This window comes from Oreochromis niloticus, linkage group LG6 (assembly GCF_001858045.2).
Source record: "Oreochromis niloticus isolate F11D_XX linkage group LG6, O_niloticus_UMD_NMBU, whole genome shotgun sequence".
Taxonomy (NCBI): Eukaryota; Metazoa; Chordata; class Actinopteri; order Cichliformes; family Cichlidae; genus Oreochromis; species Oreochromis niloticus.
This window is the reverse complement of record NC_031971.2, coordinates 11,618,201-11,633,599: the sequence shown is the minus strand read 5'-3', so window position 1 is coordinate 11,633,599 and position 15,399 is coordinate 11,618,201. Positions and strand designations below refer to the sequence as shown.

The following is a 15,399-nucleotide window of genomic DNA, read 5'->3' as shown; positions in this document are numbered from 1 at the left end:
GAGATCTGTTCATACTATTATTATTATTTAATCCTCCTTTTGTAGCAATGATAATAATAAAATATAGTATGCGTACATTCTGTCTCGATCCTAACACATAGTAAAACTCTAAAAATAAAAACAAAACAAACTTTTTACATTTCTACTGAGCATAAAATGCTTTCAGTGTGACGACTAGAAAAGATGTGGCATTTCACATTTGATTCTGAGAAGTAAAAAATGTAATTCTACAGCTTTACACCCCCTGAGAAAATACATACAAGCAGAAGCTTTTCTTTTCCATTTCCTTTATAAAAAAGTAAGAAAAGGAAAACCTTCCTGTCCCTATTTTTTGAAATGTCATCTTTGCATTTCAATGGAGAAAACACCTCACCCCTTGCTTCTTCCACTGGGAAGACATTTTCTATTGAAAAAGATTTTTTTTTATATATATTCCTTTGACAAATGCATATAATAATTGCAGAAGCTGTTCCGGCTCTAAGAAAATCAGTGGCAGACACACTGCCAGATTGAATTAAGTCACCACTTTACAACACATCTGGAACTAACAGTTACAAATCAGTCAAGATCTGGAGTAGCCCACAGATATAAGATCCACAAAACACAGCCTCCTACAAGGCACCATTTGTACAGCTTGACAGGTGCACGCAGAGTTAATGGTTTTTGTTCAGTGTTTGAGATGAATTCTGTCACTGTGAAGAATATGAAGAGAAAAAATGTGTGGTATGTTTTGCACATAAAGAACTGTAAGGATGGAGATGTTTGCCACTGGTAAGTGTAAGTATCATGGATGCAAAATGGGGAAGGGGGAGTTCGAATCACGATTGTACCTCGAAACAAGCCAGAAATGACAAATAATGATCACAATGATGCAGTAGGCAAGAATAAAAGAGATGACTGAAAAGAGCTACAATACTGTGCAAAAGTCTTGAGCAACTCCCTTTTCTTTATATTTTGCTAGAAAATGGAAAGGGGGTGGATGAAGGCATGCAAACATACATGGAAGTACAGTTCAAACTTCTAACAAGTTTGAACTGCCTTATAGGCAGCTGTCTTGACATTTCTTTCAGTAGTCTTCAGGAATAGTTCTCGAGACATTTAAAGCTCTTCATTGGATTTTTGCTGCCTTTTGTTCTCTTCTCTGTAAAAATGATCCCACGCTGCTTCAATGGTGTGGAGGTCTGGGCTCTAGGGAGGCCAGTCCATGACTGATCGTATCCAATTGTGTGCTTTTCTACCCAGGTATGCTTTTAATTCATTGGCAGTGTGTTTGGGATCATTGTCATGCTGATGACAATGATGGTATTGCATTGTGGATCAAAATCTGTTGATTTTGACCTATACTTCCATTAATTTTGACAAATCTCCAATACCACTGACTGAAAGGCCACTCCAAACTATGACAGACCCTCCACTGTGTTTTACAAGTGACAAAACATTCCTCTGCAAATGGACTGAAAATGAGTGAAAAAGCAGCCAGTGTCCACAAAAAAACCTTTGAAAGACCTTCAGAAATCCTGGAGAACTGCCCAGATTAGTAGCTGTAGGCGTTTCAAGATGGCTGTCGATTTTGTAGAGATTTGCTTCTAGTAGGATTTTTTTTTTTTTTTTTTTTTAAATCTGATAGATCTATTCAAACTTTACAGAAAATATTAAATATGAAAAAGAAATGGAATTTAAAAGGGAAATAAAATTAAGGATAAATTAAGGAAAATAACTGAACAGCTGCAATAAATTGCAAAATCGTGTTTTAAGTGTTACTCTACAAATATGCCCCAAAGCCTTCATTAAAAAACTGGAACATTTATTTTAAATAATGTCATTTTATTATTGTCAATTAAATCTCTTTCAGCTCAAAAGCTACAAAGATGCCTGACCGCGACACCGGTACTTCGTGCTGCGGCACCGCCGCCGGAAGTGTATGTCAAACGGGTTAAAAGCCAATTGACGAAGGCTAGCTAACGGTAGCTGTCAGCCGGGTCCAGTCATTGTGTAGGGATGGAGGTTACACGGAAAAGTAAGTAGCCAGACACCGTTTTCAGCGATTTACGGAGTTTTTGTTTCACCATACATTTCACGATAGGATGAAACAGACTAGTGGTATGAAAAATATTTAGTACTGACCAGACTGAAAATGAACATCCCAGTGTGAGTGCTGCCTGCGAGCAAGCTACCTAGCTAGCTTGATAGCTGCAGTGGGTTCGAATGCTGGCTAGCATTGTGCTAGCGTTCTGATACTGACTGACTTTTTCCTTCTCTCAGATTATAAAGACTGCTTAAACACTGTGTACAGCGCGATAGAAGAGGCTGACTTCCTTGCCATCGATGGGGAATTTTCAGGTATCCGTGTCAGAGCTATAGCAGACGTTAGGATTGAAGTCCCCAGCATTATGTGTGGAAACTGAAATTTTTTTAATTGTTTATTTTAAAGGGATAAGCGACGGTCCTAATGTCAGTGCACTAACCAATGGACTGGACACACCGGAAGAGCGATACACGAAGCTTAAAAAGGTTAGCAACGTCGAGAAACGCAGTTTATGCATATTAAATAATGTCGCATCCTCCATACACACAATTCTAGTGGGATCCTCTACTTTCTTTATGGTCCTGCAGTAGCTTGAACACTTTCACTTTACAGTTTATCGTGTTTGAACGTGTTAACATGTGTTTCTCTCCATGCCTGCAGCATTCCATGGACTTCCTCTTGTTCCAGTTTGGTTTGTGTACCTTCAAGTACGACCAGGCAAAGTCAAAGTGAGTGGTATCTGTTTGTTTAATACACTAAATGTGTTATTCTAATTGGTGAAACACGAAAATGACTAACAAATTACTGGACTCCCATTAGTTTGCTGGGTTGTGGTCCTTTACATTGAAGTGCACCATATGCATACACCACAGATGGCCTCTGGTCAAGTGTAGGCATACTGTTTTAGATTCAGACTTATCTACTGATGTTCTCCTCCTTGGGCATTCTCACACTTAAAGCCGGATTATGAAATGGATCACTGCCCACAATTAGGCCCAAAAGCCTCCAGGCTTACTACATGCCCATTGCTTTGTACCATTTCAAATGAGTGTCTGGGATAGTGCAGTTTCTAGGCACATTATCATAATCTGTTTAGGGAAAGAGGTGGTCGGAGACAAAAATTAAAGCAACTCTTTCCAGTAATATTAGGCTTGTTGCTTTTGATATGGTTACTTTGAAGGTGGGGACCAGGCCTGTGACCACTCAGTCAGGTGCTGTCTTCAAAGCAACTCTGGTGCATCAATATGGCAATAAAAGATGAAGCCGGTCTGCTGTTGCGTAACTGGCTTCTCTTTCCGGTAATACAGAGTATAACTGTGATAAATCAGGGAAACTGGTCAATGTTTTGCTGATTGCATAAGCAGGTATTCAAATCAACTACTTGCAGAGTGTAGTCAGAATCTCATAGATTGACATAGGTGCAGGCATTTTTTTGTTTTTTTTTGTTTTTAGTCATCAATTCATCCTATTCCTAGTTTTCCTCATTTATTTCTACTTACAAGGAGGTTGATGTCCTATTTTGGCCTATTGAGCCATCGTTTGGTTAACTTTTGTGATGCATACAGTTTAAACCACTTAGTTCTCTGTGCATTTGTGCATGTGAGATCATGTTAAATCCTGGTCCTGAAGACACTGTAATTTTTGTGTGTGTCTGTATACCTTGCAAAATATTTGTCAGTGATTGTAGCAATGCATAATTGAAGCCCAGTCTCCCTGTGGGGCTTAAAAGATGTAAAGTACTGGAAGCAATGATCAGCACCTAAATGACTGGAGGTTCTATAAACAGGCCTGAAAAATGACAGAAACTGCTCAGTTCAAGAAAGAGCTTCAAGGGATTACTCCTGCTAGGCTTTCGAGGGATAATGAGTTGATGATAGGTGTCCAAGAACTCATTGGTGTTGCAGCGGGTTTGAGGTCTAGTCTCAGTTGTTTCAATTAGTCAGTCTGTTTTTATTCCAATTAAAAACAATCCAAATACTGTTAATGGGTTTTAGGGTAGCAATTCTGCTATTGGGGGTGAACCATATGTATGTCTGCAGGTTATTGCAATAAACTCCCAGGAACTTAAATTATTTCTCTCCCCCACCCCCCGACTCCCCATTTCCTTCCTCTGCAGGTACATCACAAAGCCCTTTAACTTTTATATATTCCCTAAACCGTTCAACAGGACATCTCCTGACATAAAGTTCATCTGTCAAGTGAGTATTGTTCCTCAAGATTATTGAATTGCTTCTTAATAAGCAACTGGGATATGACCTTTTGGATTCGGAGAGATTTAGATGGTTTAAAATGGTGCTTCATGAAATGCTGGTTCAGCTGCAGACAGCTTTAATAAAAGTATGAACACAAACACATTTTGTCATTTCAGAGTTCCAGTATCGACTTCCTGGCCAGTCAGGGATTTGACTTCAACAAGGTGTTCTGTCACGGTGAGTGCAAAAAAGCAGTTATATCTATTGTTATACAAAAATCTTAAAATGGAAGCTCACTGTGATTACTTGGCCACTAGACTTAATATATAATTACTCATAAAAGCTATAAAGGGTTTTCTGCTTCTACTTTATAGCAGTTATGGTGGAGTGCATGCACAAGATTGCCATCAGATTTATGAACCATGTGCTCTGGCCAGTTTTCTTGCCACCGTGGGTATGTCAGTGAATCAGAATCATTCTACGTCAGCAGCCTTTTACAATATACAATATAAATGAAAACCTTTGTACTTTGAGGTGAGGGAGAAGCCTGTACTGCAAAGGGGGGGGAAGAGCAGAAGTCGTCCAGCTTAAGAAGCTGAAATAAGGGTTTGAGGAGGAAGCCAGAAGAGGTGCAGCTTTAAAATAAGTTTCCACAGGAATGATGATGGTCAGCCTCCAAAGAGAAACACAGCAGTTACTGAAAAACATCCATGTCCTTCAGCATCTGTGGAATACTAGAAACTAATTAAACAAAGTTACATAAGCGGTGACACCCAGCACTGATGGAAGTCATTTTTAATAAATGATAATAAGATTAACCATAAAATAAACACTCATCAAGGCACCATCATCCAGTTAAGGAAAGGATGGTGAAATGTATCTTCATCTGTATGTTGCATTGGGCAGCTCTTTCAAAATGAACTAATTATTTAGTTTCCATTTTAGACATTGTTTAACTGCATAAAACATCTGTCAGGAAAACAAACAGAAAATAAACCCTTTGACTGAAGTAAGGTGCCATGTTAAATTCGCTTAATGTGCCTTATAATCCAGTGTGCCTTAAGGTCCGAAACATACAGTAACTTCTACCTCCCTTTAGCATGTCCAGAAGTCCAACTTTTCTTTTCCCCTGCATTTTGGGTGCTACCGCAGGTGCAAAATGTTTTGTCGACATTGTTGTGTTTGTTGGGGAGAAAACTTACAAACATACAGTACAGCACTTCAGAGTCACACTGCTAGCGATCGAAGATGTATGTAAATTTGACAAGCTGAACGCATTCTGTACTGGACAGGAGACACGGCACGAGATTGACAATGGTCTACAGCCAATCAATCAGGACGCAGAACACGATGCGCTGTTTATAAAATAATAAATCAAAAAAAAAAAATATTTAAAAAGCAAAAATGCAAACAAAAATTCCGGGAAAGGTGAACCGCGTTAAAGCGAGGGACCACTGTACTGTAAAGTACTCTCTGGCAGAGTTCTATCTCCTGGATGAGGCAGATTTGTTGTGTGTTCATGTTTGAGTTTCTATAAACGGACGAGTGGGTTTGTGTCTGTAAGCCTTTAAAGGAGAATGTGATGGCTGCAGTGAAGAAAAGGGAGCATATCAGCATTCTGAAGTTTGCTTTGTGCTTTGATGCCAAGTTTCTGTGCTGCTGAAAATCAATTTTTTTTTAAAAAAATTATTGGTTTGTGAAAAAGCTTTCATTTCTATATTTAAATATTAATGCAATTTAATTTAATGGGTAAAATATTTTGTATTTTAATCTGAAAAATTTCACAAAAGCCTTGAAATGAATCTGGTCTAGCACACACCGTGCTCCTCTTTAGAGATCACTGCATAGTTTGCTTTATGTTTGTTGATCAGGTGCTTTTATGGACTCCCACTAGCTTCTTCCCAGTAAAGGTTTCAATGGTGATTACAGGAATGGCACTGCTGTTTTGGACACTAGAAACAGTTTCTCACTGTCTTGGTGATGACTCCACCTCTTTGCTCTTCGCTGTGTGTAAACAGTCTCCAGCTGCACGTTAAACTGCAACGGCGTCATTGTCACTGTTACTGTTGTTATCAGTGGTTTGGGGGTTTTTTGGGGGGGGGATGGGCTACAGAGTGTTGTGTTAAAGGAAGCAAAGAATTTGTGTTGAATTCTTTATAGTATTACTCAATGAATCGTATTTGATTGTAATTCTGAGCCTTTTTTTTGGGGGGGGGGGGGTTATGGTGATTTTTAGAAAGCTGTAACAATAATGTTGTAGTAAAAGCAGTGCTCATTTGAAAGAATTGAGTACATTTTCTTAGACTGCTAAGTCTTCATCTGTTTATATGTATGGTCTGCGGTCATCTTCAATTCATTCATCGAGTACGAACAAATTCAAGCACAAATGTTTCTGTGCACACATTGTGAATGTGGCCCATTGCTGAAACGTTTTCTTGTCACTTAGCGTACACTCCAGAGCACAAACCACACATTACAACTACACCCAATTTACGCCCAGTGAACCCTGCTTGAATCATGTTAATCAACAACCCGTGGGTCTCTCTCTATTTTCACGTTGCATTCTTTCTGTCTCAATTGTGTGCCTGCAATTTCATCTAATCTCAATGTGCAAATTAGTTTGGCACAGACGGCTGATTTGTCAACAAACATTGCACGTCCCAGGCAAGCAGTGGACCAGCCGTGCACAATAGCGTGACTGCTGCTACCTGGCCTCCCACAAATGCAGTTGGGATGAATTGGTTGCATTATATTAAGTGCATTAAACCTCATCTGGATACACATTCCATGTTTGTACAAGCAGCGCGATAAGCTCCAGGTCACTATGCAAAGTTTAAAAACGAGGCTTTGTGGTATTTTAAAGGAATCCCCTACCTAAATCAGGAAGAGGAAGCCCAGCTGAGAGAGCAGACAGAGGAGAGGAGGAATCAGCATGCTAATGGTGTAGGGACACCATCCTTTATCTCCCCATCATCCTCCAAAGGCTCTTCACATGTACCCGAGGAACATAAAGATTTCATCAACAAAGTTGTGTAAGTGCTGCTTCAGGTGTTGTTTTCTTTACAGCATCAAATGAGTTCTTTGATCATGTTTTAGCTTTTGGTTGCTGTCCTTGGTGGTGTATTGGTCAAGGAAGCCACAAAGGAAACATTGTTTGCTTTTGAGTACTCTACAGTCATTTTTGTTTTGTTTCCACTACAGCGAGAAGGTTGAGGCCCTCTTGGGTAACTCTGAGAAGACTTTGGACCTGGAACCATGCACTGGGTAACTGGACGCTTTTCTAGAAAAGCTGCATCTACCCTGAACTTTGGTTTTCACCATGTATATTTCATTTTATTTCTACTTTTGTTTACCAGATTTCAGAGAAAGCTGATATACCAGACGCTGAACTGGAAGTGAGTGTTGCTTAAAGCCCTGTCTTTGCTTTGACCGTCTTGCTTGGCTTAAAGATTAACATTTGTCTTGTTCCTACAGGTTTCCAAAGGGCCTGCACGTGGAAACTGTGGAAACAGAAAAGGTATGCTTATATTTTGTTTGTGAAGCTGTTTTTTCACTTTTTTTTTTTTTGTTATGTGAAAATTTGGAAGTAAATTTTGTCTTTGCAGAAGGAGCGATACATACAAATCAGTAAAGTTGATGAGGAGGAGAGGAAGCGGAGGGAGCAGCAGAAACTAGAGAGAGAGCAGGCAAGCTATCAAATGTTTCTTGTGCTAATTGTCAAGCTTGTATGAAATTCAGAAAAACATGTTGTAGCTTTGTGCATTTATAAAACTAACAGAACTGAATCACCTCCCCCTGACAGGAGGAGCTAAATGATGCTGTCGGTTTCTCCAGAGTCATCCATGCCATCTCAAAGTCTGTAAGTCTAGTTTTTCACTTACAGATTTATACACTAATATAGACTGAGGCTTTATACCAATATTCAACTTTGTGAGCAAAGTTTTGTTTGCTAAATAATTTTTTTTTCTATAGTGTTGCTTTTTTAGAAAAAATTTTAAATTTGCCTCCATAAATGTGACATTTATGGAACCATTCCTTCTGACTTGCAGGGTAAACTGGTTGTTGGCCACAACATGCTCTTGGATGTGATGCACACCATCCATCAGTTTTACTGCCCTCTGCCTGAGGTATGTTGTGCATATTTTAAATATGGAGCTAAAATGCATTTTTGGTACAAGAAATGGCAGTTTCAAGCTTGGTATGAGATGTATGCATTATTTAAGGTCGTACTCTTTTTAGGATCTTCAAGACTTTAAAGAAGTTACGATGTGCGTCTTCCCAAGGTAATGTTGTTAAATTTGTTTTTTGTCATTACAGCAGGGGTTTTACATGAATTTGTTTGGTTTTTTTTGCTTGTTTGTTTTAATGGATTTATTTATTTACTTGCAGACTTCTAGACACCAAATTGATGGCTTCCACTCAGCCATTTAAGGTAAATCATTTGCTTAAGTGCTTTTAGTGGATCGCTGTTGGTCACTAAGATGTATTGAAAAGATGGGGGGTGGGTGGGTAACGCTAATTTATGTTTTGTTTACTTTCTATCTGTGAACCCATCAGCTGAACTGCTGACTTACCCTCATGAGGCCCATTTTTCAGGCCTTCTGCTACAGCCAGCCAATATCTGGGCTATGATTTCCTATTTTATAAGCCAGTAACTGTTTATGAATTTTAAAACTCGATCTTAATTGGACAGAGTTCAAAATTCAATTCGTCTTCTGCTCCATGTAGGCTGTTTTTCCTGGATGTGGGCAGTTACCTTGAAGTCTTTATCTAAGATCATTTCAGATGTCACTTGGGCAACAGTCTCCCTGAAAGGTTAACACTGTTACCCAGTATGATGGCTGCATTGCCTGCTGAGTCCCGAGTGGCAACGTCTCTGGGTTATCCTTTCCAAACTCTAAACAAGTGCCAGTATGATTCATATTGTTATTGAGCTGACCTGCAGTTTTGGTAGTAACAGTAGCATTAATAACAACATTTGCCTACACACTGTTAAAATTCTGCTGATATCCAATTAGTCAAGAGAGCTCAAAATACAAATGGAAACAAAGCTTGTAACATTCAAACATGTCATCCCTGCATCCTTCTGATGTGTTTGTTTGAGATTAGTGTCCACTAAGTCTGTGTCAACCTGTAAATTCCCCGCTGCTCTGTAAGTACTTTAGGAGCTCCCGTGCTTTAATTTCTCTGGTGTCAACATACTTGACCACAAAAGCTGATTATGATTTTAAGTAGGGCTTATTAAGACAGTTTATGTAATTAGGTCTAATTATACTGTGATGGTACAAGTGGCTAGAGCCCTCCAATCACCTGAAGATATAATTTGTGATTTGTTGTAAATTATAAGTGATCAGGGCGATAATGGCATGTTCTTTTACATTTCAGGAATTGATCACAAATACTTCTCTGGCAGAGTTGGAGAAACAGCTGAAGGAGAGCCCCTTCAAGTCACCACAAGTTGGTGAGTAAATAAAGCAGACTCTGTCTGAAATGCAGTGACTGTTCGGAAACCCCGCTGACACACTTTCGTCTCTGTGCTGCTGTTCTCAGAAACGGCAGAGGGCTTCCCCAGCTATGACACAGCCCAGGAGCAGCTCCATGAGGCGGGTTATGATGCCTACATCACTGGCCTTTGTTTCATCGCCATGGCCAACTATCTGGGTAATAACTGATTCTTTTCACACAGAAAGTTTCAGTTCAGATATTTGATTTTAAACTTGGTCGTTTCCCTTTACAGGTTCTTTCTTGACTCCGCCCAAAGCATACATCTCAGCTCGTTCCAAATTAATTGAGCCTTTCTTCAATAAGTACGTGATTTCATTGATTTGCTTTAAGTGTTTTATTTTGATTTACATGTTTATTTTAATAAAACCTTTTAATACTTTTGTTTTCTGTCGTTAAGGCTTTTTCTGATGAGGATTATAGATATACCCTACCTCAACATCACAGGACCAGATTGTGAGTAAAGTACTGCAACACAACATGACTGTCACTAATAGACTATTATATTATCTTGGTTTGGACAAAGCGAGACCAAATCTTAAATATTTAGCATTTCTTAGAGCTGCGGTGGTATTAAACCAAAGTAAAGTGAAGCAGCTCTAGAAGCGAACTAACACAATACACAAACTTAAGTTTCAAACATAAAATATGCTTGGTACAAATTCAAACTGCAGCTTGTCCACATGTTTGTCTTTCTTCCCTCCTTCTTGCATAGTGCAACCCAAGAGAGACCATGTCCTGTACGTCACCTTCCCAAAAGAATGGAAGACTAGTGACCTCTACCAGCTCTTTAGTGCCTTTGGTACGTCACGATTTAGCCCATTAATTCTTCTTTTAAACAGATATTAGCCATTCTTAATCTTTACCCTCTGCTCTTTATCTATTCAGGGAACATCCAGGTTTCATGGATAGACGACACGTCTGCCTTTGTGTCCCTAAGTCAGACGGACCAGGTACAGATAGGTGAGTGTGATGCTTTAGCTAATCACAAAGTAGTAAGTAATCTTTCATAAATGTTTTAAACTGTGCTTTTTTTTTTTTCTTTTGTTTTAATAAACACAGCTATGAACACCAGCCGCTATGCAGAGAGCTACAAGATCCAGACATATGCAGAGTACATCCAGGGAAAGCAGCAGGAAAAGGAGAAGCAGACAACCAAAACATGGGGAGAGGACAGTTGGGTGAAGCCTCACTACACCTGCTCCACTACTTCTGGATTTGGATATTCCAGGTGCTCGTGCAATGAATGCGTCACGTTGTACATTTCCTGATGAAATTCTGTCCATTTTTCCCTTCTGTAGTATTTTCTTCAGATTTTCACAGGTTGTGTTTACATGAAATATTCTTCTGCTGTTGTAGGATGAGGAAGCGAAGCATCAGTCCCATGCAGGGAGAGCAGGGAGCTGATGATGCTCAAATTACAGATGGCTGGAGTCACTACTCTTACCCAGATACCACAGGCACCAAGAAGATGAAAACTGATGGTGTGTCAATACGTGTGTTCATTTGTACTGTTTTTTTGGGGGGGGTTGTCTTCAGTGTGGTAGTATGCAGCAGGGTTCCCCTAGGAAAGTACTTAGCAGAGGATGAGAGCAGGTGGCATGGTGAATGATCATCACTGCCAAGGAGTTAAAGTTAAGCAAGCCTGGGTACTCTAGTGCTAGATTTGTGTAATTTTAGTAATATTCACCTGCTCCAAAGCAGAGATGTCAAATGACTTTGACACTACTCCCAAAGATATTTATGCTGAATAGTGAGGGAGTGTATATACTAATAAAAGCTCTGTCTTAATGCATTTTCTACACACACGCTGTGTCCCATTAAATGATAATGAATACTCTGAGCTATAATCTTGGGTCTTGTGCACTGTTGTCACTGTTTTATAGATGCGGCAAATACTAAAGCTGTCGAGAGTAAGACATCCGAGGGATGGCTGAAGACGACGTAAGTAAAAGCAGCCATCATTTACGCTGCCACTGTTGTCATGTTTGTTGTGATTTAAGCCTCTTATGGTTGCTGTGTTCTGCAGGGATCTATCAGATTCACCTGGGCTAAGTCCAGCCCCTGATGATGAGAAAAGCCCCGAGGGTACAAATCCAGGCAATGAGGCTGAGGGGACTGTCACTTGGCAACAAACTCCAACGGTACACAAAAGGAAGGGTCAAAAGAACAAGAAAAAGAAATCTGAAGGTGCGTTTTTGATACGGTCCATTAACCTACTTACAGACCTGGAACAAAGATTCTCCTCATAACGTGTTTTGTTTTTTTGGGGGGGGGGTTTTGGTTTTGTAATGGTTCATCGTCACATTTAGATGTTCTGGAAGTAAAAACAGGACCAGGTCAGATTCAGGCTGACTCGCTGCTTTGGGCTCTTTGTAGTGTTGTCAAATATAAAGATGTGTAGCTAAAATCAGCTTAGCTGCGCATTTTCCTTAGTTAACTCTACTCCTTCTTTTATCCTAGATAGAAATAAGACAAACTAAATATCTTCTCAACATGCACTGATTAGCCACAACATAAAAGCCTAATATTGTGTGTGTGTGTGTGTGTGTGTGTGTGTGTGTGTGTGTGCGTGTGTGTGTGTCTGCGTGTCTGCAATAACTTGAACAGGGCAAAATAGGAGTTCCAGACTGAGACCATAGGTGTATTTACAAAAAATCTCAGGCAAGTTTGAATCCCAGTGGCCTTGACCTCAAGGTCAGAGGTCAAGTTTTCTGAAAATTCTGTGAATGGAATAACTTAAACTGGGTGACGTAGGCTTATGAAACTGATACCGCAGGAGGCCGAGAAATGGCACTGGGGGCGCCTTTATGCCATCTTTTTGACATTCCAGGTGAATATTTTGGGAGAAACTGAAATATGGTGGGGATCAGGTAGGGAATACTTGACAAAGGAGATCTGCTTGTAGTTGATCTCACAGAAATAATATAGTCACCAAATATACTTGGACTATGGGTTTTTTTTTCTTTGTTGCTGGGAGTCTCATTTGTGAAAGCTGAAATTAGATGAGAATGTAAGGGTTCACAACAGCCTGAGGATGTTAGTAAGGGATTACATGGCAGTTTAGGGAAGGGGAGGACTAATGGTAAAAAATAAAACTGTACATTTATCATATACTGTTTAATATGACCTGGTGAATGTAGACACTGGAAGCATGTTTGTGGGTTTTTTGTCATGTGAAAAATGTGTGTCTCTCTCCTGTGCAGGTGCTGAATCTACACCAACACTGTTCGAAGTCCCAGAAGTCTGGTAGCGAGAGGTGAAGCATGTAGAGGCCGCTGTCTCATACTGGGCTCCTGCACAGTCTCTCTTCCTAAGCACTTGGGATATTCTCCTTCAAGGTCGTACAGTACTATATTCATTTGTTCATCCAACAGCTGTGGATACCGTGTCCATAGCTACCAGCCAAGCTACATAACTGGACTACTGACAGAGAACACAAGCCATAACAGCAGCTGCCATATTTTGATCCTACATCAGAGGAGCAGGCAACTCTTCTGGGTAAACACACACAGATGTACCACCAGATCTTTAATATCGAAATTATTGTTCATTTATTCTCTGATGTGTTCAGACTGGTATCTGCCACCACATCCACGTTGTCACTTTGGAAACATTTGCAAGTTTTAATGACGGATACCTGTAGTCAGTCTTATATTTGTGTGTGTGTGTGTGTGTGTGCGTGCATGTGAGGGAGATGTACATTTTTCTCCAGTCTTTGTATCCCTGTGAGTCATAAATTGTGAGATACCGCTTGACAGGTCCTATAGTTTACAAAGTCAGGGTTATTTAGTATTTTAATGCAGTCCAATATTTTTTCCATTTTTAAAAAAGAAAAAGATCTATCAACTTCTCCAGTTTTATCATAGAAGCTTATCAATGATAATGTGATATTTATTATTGGTGGCATTTTGACCTTTCATGAGAGGTGCTTGTATTTTTTCTTTTCTTTCTTTTTGTACAGAAATGATTTTTCTTTACCTTTTTGTGTTGAATGTTTTGTAACTGTGTCAACCTTCAGCAGTCTGAGTATGTTCTGATGCAAAAGGTGTAAGCGTTAAGATGACGTATACATTTTTGTATGAGATAAAGTTTAAAAATCCTTGAATATTTCCTTGGAAAAGGGGGAAAAAATTAAAGAATGTTTCTTACTAATTGTTTTTGTCTCCTTTTCTTAAACACTTGTTAAATAGATCAAATATTCATCTACTTTAGAGGCTCTGTTATGTGTCCTGTTAAAACCCCAAGCTTTGCTTACATTCCTTATGATTAAATTGACTACTTCTGATTAGTTTTGATGTAGCAGAGTGGGGAAAACATGCCTGAAATTATTTATTATAGCAGAGGAATTTAATTTGGTGACTCGGCTTCAAGGTCCTCCCACGTTTTTAAACATTCCACTCAATTTCTGTGTATATACCCTGCAGCCTATAGGAGGATGCTGAGGTGGTGGAAGGCTTGAAACTGCTCCCAGAGGGGGAAGAGGGGAAATTCTGGAGCCTAAATGGAAAATTGGAAGTCGTGTTGATTCTTGTGCTATCTGTCCAGCTTGCAGGTCTTTTAAATGTGAAATCATTCAAATGCCACAAGGCCTTCACAGTCAGTTGAGGGTTTTGTTTTGTTTTGTTTTGTTTTGTTTTTTTGTTTCTTCTGTTTTTTTTCAGTACATTTGTTAAAGCCTTACAAAATTGTGCCTTCATTCCTTAAGTACATGGCACTGTATTGAATATTTGTCTTTTGGGTTTTTAAGTGCAGGTGCCACTTTTAAGTGTAAATAAACATTTGAGCTCTGAGAGCACAGTTAAATCTGAAGTGTTGGACATCAGCATCATGGAATATATTAGACTCTGTAATAAAACGGCAGCAATGTAATGTCTGTGACATGGACTTGATTGTGTTTGTTGAGGCGTTTGGAAGAAAGTTGCAGGGAGCCCGTCCTGTCCCTCTGACCCTGATGAAAGGGATTACTGCCCTGCTGGCTAAATTAACTAATGCTGAACATCAAAGTGTACAAAAGAAATAATGTGATGCTGGTGGAAGTTCCTCTTCTCTACTGGCTGCATTTACATGCCATCATATTTAATATCCATGCATTCTGTTCTATTTATGCAATTCAGAGCGGTGGAGCTACCTTAAGATGATAGGTGGAGTACACCTTGGGCAGCTTGACAGTCTGTTGCCAACACAGAGGCAGACAACCATTCAGAACATACAAACTACACACAGAGAGGCTCCGGCCAAATGGTCGATTCAAACCAATGATCCTCTTGCTGTGAGGCAACAGTGCTAACTACTTTGCAGCCTATTATATTAATATATTTATGGTTATTATCCAATCCACTCACCGCTGTTTTGTTGGGAAGCGGCACCTCTGCATGGAGCACGAACAAGCACTGGTACCCTGACTGTTCTATCTTTTTCTGATAATTCACTGAAGAATACAAAAAATTCATTTTGTGCAAATTTTCAAGGGCCGTGTCACCATACAGCAGACTGGTGACCTGTCCATGGTGTACCTGACCTCTCTCCTCAGGAGAGACCCTGAAATGCTTAAGCAGAAGAAAGTGGATGGATGGATAAATTTGTGATAAGTGGCATTTTCATACCTATATTGATACCAGGGTCATTTTTCTAGCTGTGATTCCTTTTCTTCTAACAGAATCATTTCTTTAACTCTGC

General features: G+C 39.6%; 1 protein-coding gene across 1 annotated transcript; it reads left to right on the top strand.

The window, feature by feature from the left end:
• Positions 1-1,859: 1,859 nt before the first annotated feature.
• Positions 1,860-13,875, top strand: parn (poly(A)-specific ribonuclease (deadenylation nuclease)). Its single transcript, XM_003457760.5, has 26 exons — positions 1,860-2,017; positions 2,263-2,340; positions 2,432-2,511; positions 2,687-2,754; positions 4,143-4,224; positions 4,395-4,455; positions 7,082-7,250; positions 7,420-7,482; positions 7,575-7,613; positions 7,693-7,735; positions 7,824-7,904; positions 8,021-8,077; positions 8,268-8,345; positions 8,458-8,501; positions 8,608-8,650; positions 9,604-9,679; positions 9,769-9,879; positions 9,956-10,025; positions 10,121-10,176; positions 10,436-10,522; positions 10,609-10,683; positions 10,783-10,951; positions 11,080-11,204; positions 11,607-11,664; positions 11,750-11,910; positions 12,927-13,875. The coding sequence occupies exons 1-26, from the start codon at positions 1,999-2,001 to the stop codon at positions 12,971-12,973; spliced, it is 2,040 nt and encodes a 679-aa protein (XP_003457808.1). The 5' UTR covers positions 1,860-1,998; the 3' UTR covers positions 12,974-13,875.
• The last annotated feature ends 1,524 nt before the right edge of the window (positions 13,876-15,399 follow it).

Bases quoted from the DNA above. Each gene is read 5' to 3' on its own strand.
- parn (XM_003457760.5), top strand. The intron at 8,651-9,603 runs GTAAATCATTTG...TTTACATTTCAG, and splicing joins CTTCCACTCAGCCATTTAAG to GAATTGATCACAAATACTTC. The intron at 9,880-9,955 runs GTAATAACTGAT...TTCCCTTTACAG, and splicing joins CGCCATGGCCAACTATCTGG to GTTCTTTCTTGACTCCGCCC.